General features: G+C 39.6%; 1 protein-coding gene across 1 annotated transcript; it reads right to left on the bottom strand.

The window, feature by feature from the left end:
• Positions 1-1,014: 1,014 nt before the first annotated feature.
• Positions 1,015-3,587, bottom strand: GDF9 (growth differentiation factor 9). Its single transcript, XM_036752513.1, has 2 exons — positions 3,140-3,587; positions 1,015-2,384 (listed from the first exon to the last, which is right to left on the bottom strand). The coding sequence occupies exons 1-2, from the start codon at positions 3,534-3,536 to the stop codon at positions 1,429-1,431; spliced, it is 1,353 nt and encodes a 450-aa protein (XP_036608408.1). The 5' UTR covers positions 3,537-3,587; the 3' UTR covers positions 1,015-1,428.
• Between the last annotated feature and the right edge of the window lie 576 nt (positions 3,588-4,163).

The raw sequence follows: 4,163 nt of genomic DNA, 5'->3' as shown, positions 1-4,163 counted from the left end.
GCTGCCACTCCACTTGGAATTGATTAGCATAATTAATGTGTTATTAAACTCCCCTGGGAATTGGCACAAAGGAAAAGGTAAGCAACCTATATAATTATGAGCAAGCTAGCCCCAGAGAAGAATTGAAGAAATGTACTGCTCTCCCTTCATTGAAGAGGAGAGTATTTTGGCAGATATAAATGATATTTTGATTAGGTTTCTGTGTCTCTCCTCCCCCACCCCACCCCAAGCCCCTTTTAAGAAAAAAAAAAAAAGACTGTTATAAGGCATTGGGTAGGGAGAATATACTTAGAAATGAAGGGGTTTTTTTAATCCCCAAAGTAGCAATTAAAATAAACTTTTTAAAAAAGCAATCCAGAGCTGAAGTTTAAAAGTGTTCTTAGCATGCCCTTGGTATTTTTGGCCAATACATCACAGTAAGTCATATCTATCATCTGGATGGAACATGCCAAGCAAACATATTCAAGGACAAAATGCAGCTTTATCCTTGAACTTCCAGCTGTCACTGTTTTCCCTTCTGTCTAGAAAAGTTCTTCTCTTATTAAAGTTTAAGGAGAAAATTAATGCCTTAAATGCGAAAAATGAAGGTACGTTACTTCTAATATGTACTAATTTGGATTGTTTATAAAGGCAAATTTCATGCATGTATCAAATTCATAATTTACAATTACCCCAGAGAAAATTAGATTAGTAAATAAACTTTAAAAAAATAGGTGACACAAACTGTACTAGGACTTTAGTTCTTGAGTTCTTTGCTACCCAGTGTTCCATCAGGGTTAACAATGCAAGTAGTGTGGAGGAAGGAATTACAGGCAAATAGGTATTTAGATCTTCTCTAGAAGAGTATCACTTAATCCTTTATGCTTTCCACTTGCACCACCCCATTCATCCTAATCACCAAGACCTATCCATTGGTACCCCTCTGTACCCATCCCCATCTCAAATGCAATTCCACCAAATATCCATTATAAAAAAAATTCTTAAAGGTTTAACAAAAATCACACGGAAGAGATATACTATCGACACGGATTTATTCTTTCCATCAGGACTATAGCATTTTGTCTTGTAAATTTTTTTTTTTGTCTTTACTTCCAGCTAACATTTACACTAATGGATTTTTTACTTCAAAAGAAGCAAATAGGTCACTTATTTAAACAAAAATTCACTTCCTTGAGGCATATTAAGAACTTCAAAATATATAATACATTTGTAATTTTTTAAAAAGATTCAATAGTGCTCCAAAACCTACTTATTACAATGATATTTACCAGAACATGCTAAGTCTACCAATATATTTCATATAGCATTAGACATCAGCGTATCCAAAGTTTACCGTATGAAGCCTTCCTGAAGACCCAGCTGGACTCAGCATGAATGTGATCCTAAAGTTCTAAGCTTTTGGCTTTTATTTTCCCCCGAGACAACATGCTAACGACAAGTACATTTTGTTGCTATCATGTCTTCATATTCTTTATAAGCAATAGAGCCATCAGGTTCAATAGTCAAGACACTCAAGGGGCTGTATTTAGCAGGCACACAGGAAGGCCTTGGGATGGAGGAGTCCAGCTTCTCATAGATTATGTTTTGCACCATAGTATGGACAGGAGAACCATACCGATGCCTAACAAGCCTGGGACAAACACCTTTGCAGTAGCGAGGATTGTATCTGTGTGGTGCCACAATCCAGTTGTCCCACTTTAGCTGGCTAAAGCTCAGTTTAAAGTCATGCAGTTCACACTCATTCTCAGGAAACAGAAATTGTTTGAAATATTCACTCAGGTTGTTAGAAACTGGCATTTTGGGACTCTTGGCTTTGGGGTCTCCAGTTCTTTCATCTCTTCGGTGACGGGAAAATTTTCTGCTCTGAGTCAGTTCTTCTTCCATAGGATAGAGAAACAGATCTCTCTGGTCAGGTGACATTTGGTGCCTTCTCTTGTATCTAAGGGAATTCCATCTGTGGTAAGCCTGAGCACTTGTGTCGTTCAGATATACTAATAGTGATGGGGCCATTAATATGGCCATGTCCAATAACTCGTCCTGCACTGGATTCTGTTGATCTTCGAGACAAGTAAAATTCACAGCTATGTGGATATTTCTCTTTTTGGAGGCAACTAATGGCTGAAGCAAAGTAGTCACATCTATTTCAATCCACTTGTGATTTTTTCTAAATTCAAATTGTAAACTAATAGTGAAGGGCTGTGGAGACCTGAAATAAGATGGGCTAGAACACTCAGATTCTTTTACAATTAGGTAGCACATACACTTAGTGGTTGAAGAAAAAGAAACTGAGTTTTTCAAAGAATATAGTAAAACAGACTTGAGTAAGTGTTCAGGGGCAGTAATACGGTCCAGGTTAAACAGCAGATCCATTGATTGAAGACCTCCTAAAAAAAAAAAACCACAGGTGCTTCAATACAAATGAGGAAGAACATTTGGAAATCAAATGGACAACCTCATAGCAAAAATAGCAAAAGTTAACGCTTCATATACTCTGTTTTCCCTCCAGGTAAGGGAGGAGGGGGAAATCAGACACCCTCAAAATGGCCTCATACAACAGTGACAAGGTAAAGGACATTTATTAGTATATTCATTCCTGCAACACTTATCACCAAGAAAAATCTCCAACACCTTTGGTGCTTGATAAAAGCAATCTGACTGTCAGAGTCAAGAGGGGGAGATTATCCTCACATGAAGAGAAACCAGAAAGGTTGGGGATGGGGGGGGCGGGACTAGATGAGCCCTATAGTTTTCGTTGACTTTAAAAGCCATATTCTCTTATGTATACTTTGTCCAATTTCTGTTTTGCTCTTGAAATGGATAATAGATTTCTTTGCTCTTAAAAAAAAGCCTATGATTCCAGCCTATCTTGGCATAGGAAAATTAAAAATAAAAAAGGTGGGGGGTGGGGTGGGTAAAAGACAGGAATCTTTTAGTAGAAAAACAGGTATTAGGTATTTCTGTATATTTGAGTCTTAAGGAATAAATATACATATTCTATACCAAACTGCACAATTAACATCTGAATCAAGCACGGGGATGAAATGGTATGATCAATCCCCTTTCCCTCTCCCTTTCTAGAACACCTTCTCTCCACCCCACCCCCACCCCATCACACCTGAGGAGGTCTGCCGCTATATACCTGTGACTTGGCTCCAAGAGGGCTGTGGGTGCTGTGCATTCGGAGTAAATAGACGGACAGTATTGTAGAGGTGACTTCTGTCAGATTTAGGAATTCCTTCCTTGGTGGTGTATGCTTTATAAAGCCTCTTCATGTAACGCAGGGCTCTTGAGTCAGGATGTAACCTCGGTGCCCCAGGAAGATGGCGGTCGACTAAGACCTTGAGGAGGGGTGGAAGGAGACTGGGGCTATTTTCTCCATCTAGAGGCTGATCCCTGGGCAGAGGCTTAGGCTCAAGGGACGTTTCCCCACTCGTTAAAGATCCAGCTTCATCTTCAAGGGTTTGAGACCCAAGGCCAGAGGAAAACATCCAGGCTGAGCAGCAAAAGTAGAGGATAAATGTGCGGGTCATTGCCATAGTTTGGGAAGATTTAACAAGGCCTACATCTCCCCAAGCCAGATTACGCTCTAAAGCACACAGAGGCTGCGGCTGCTCTCTTTAAAAAGTTTAAGGTGAGGTAGGGGAGGGGTTAGATGACAAGGGCCCCCAGCTGTGGTGATAATTTTGTCAGCTCTATTTAATGTCAACGTGCAGGCCAGAAAAGTCACTTCACCAGCTTTCAAAAAGGCAAAGATCTGTTAGGCGCCTTCATTCTCCCTGGAGATTTAGCAAAGAACTGTTCTTTATAAAGTGTGATAGTTTGATTTGGTGGCCAATGAGATTAGGTAAGAAGCTTAGTATTTTGGGTCCTTTTCCATGTTTATCCTTAACTCCTTTTGAAATTTCTGACTGCCCCTTTTTGTATTTGGATGCCCAGCTACAGATTTTCTGGTTTTGAAAAGTCTTTACTGTAAGATGGCATAATTAAACAAAAGGTTATGTTTTGGCATCTGAATGGTGGTGGATGCCCCCTGGGATAATTTTCTCCTAACAGTTTTGAACTGTTTTGAAGTTGAGTGTTTATGCTCTTAGTACAATGCTTGGAGGAGGCTGGACGTTATGTTTCTGCAAATGAGTCAAAGAACACCTCTAAGAGCTTACGTT

This window comes from Trichosurus vulpecula, chromosome 3 (genome assembly GCF_011100635.1).
Source record: "Trichosurus vulpecula isolate mTriVul1 chromosome 3, mTriVul1.pri, whole genome shotgun sequence".
In the NCBI taxonomy this organism is placed as follows: domain Eukaryota; kingdom Metazoa; phylum Chordata; class Mammalia; order Diprotodontia; family Phalangeridae; genus Trichosurus; species Trichosurus vulpecula.
The sequence above is the reverse complement of the archived record's forward strand: the minus strand, read 5'-3'. Positions and strand labels throughout refer to the sequence as shown.

Coding starts and splice junctions, on each gene's coding strand:
- GDF9 (XM_036752513.1), bottom strand. CDS start 3,536: ATGGCAATGACCCGCACATTTATCCTCTACTTTTGCTGCTCAGCCTGG. Junction 2,385..3,139: donor CTCTTGGAGCCAAGTCACAG/GTATATAGCGGC, acceptor TTTTTTTTTTAG/GAGGTCTTCAATCAATGGAT.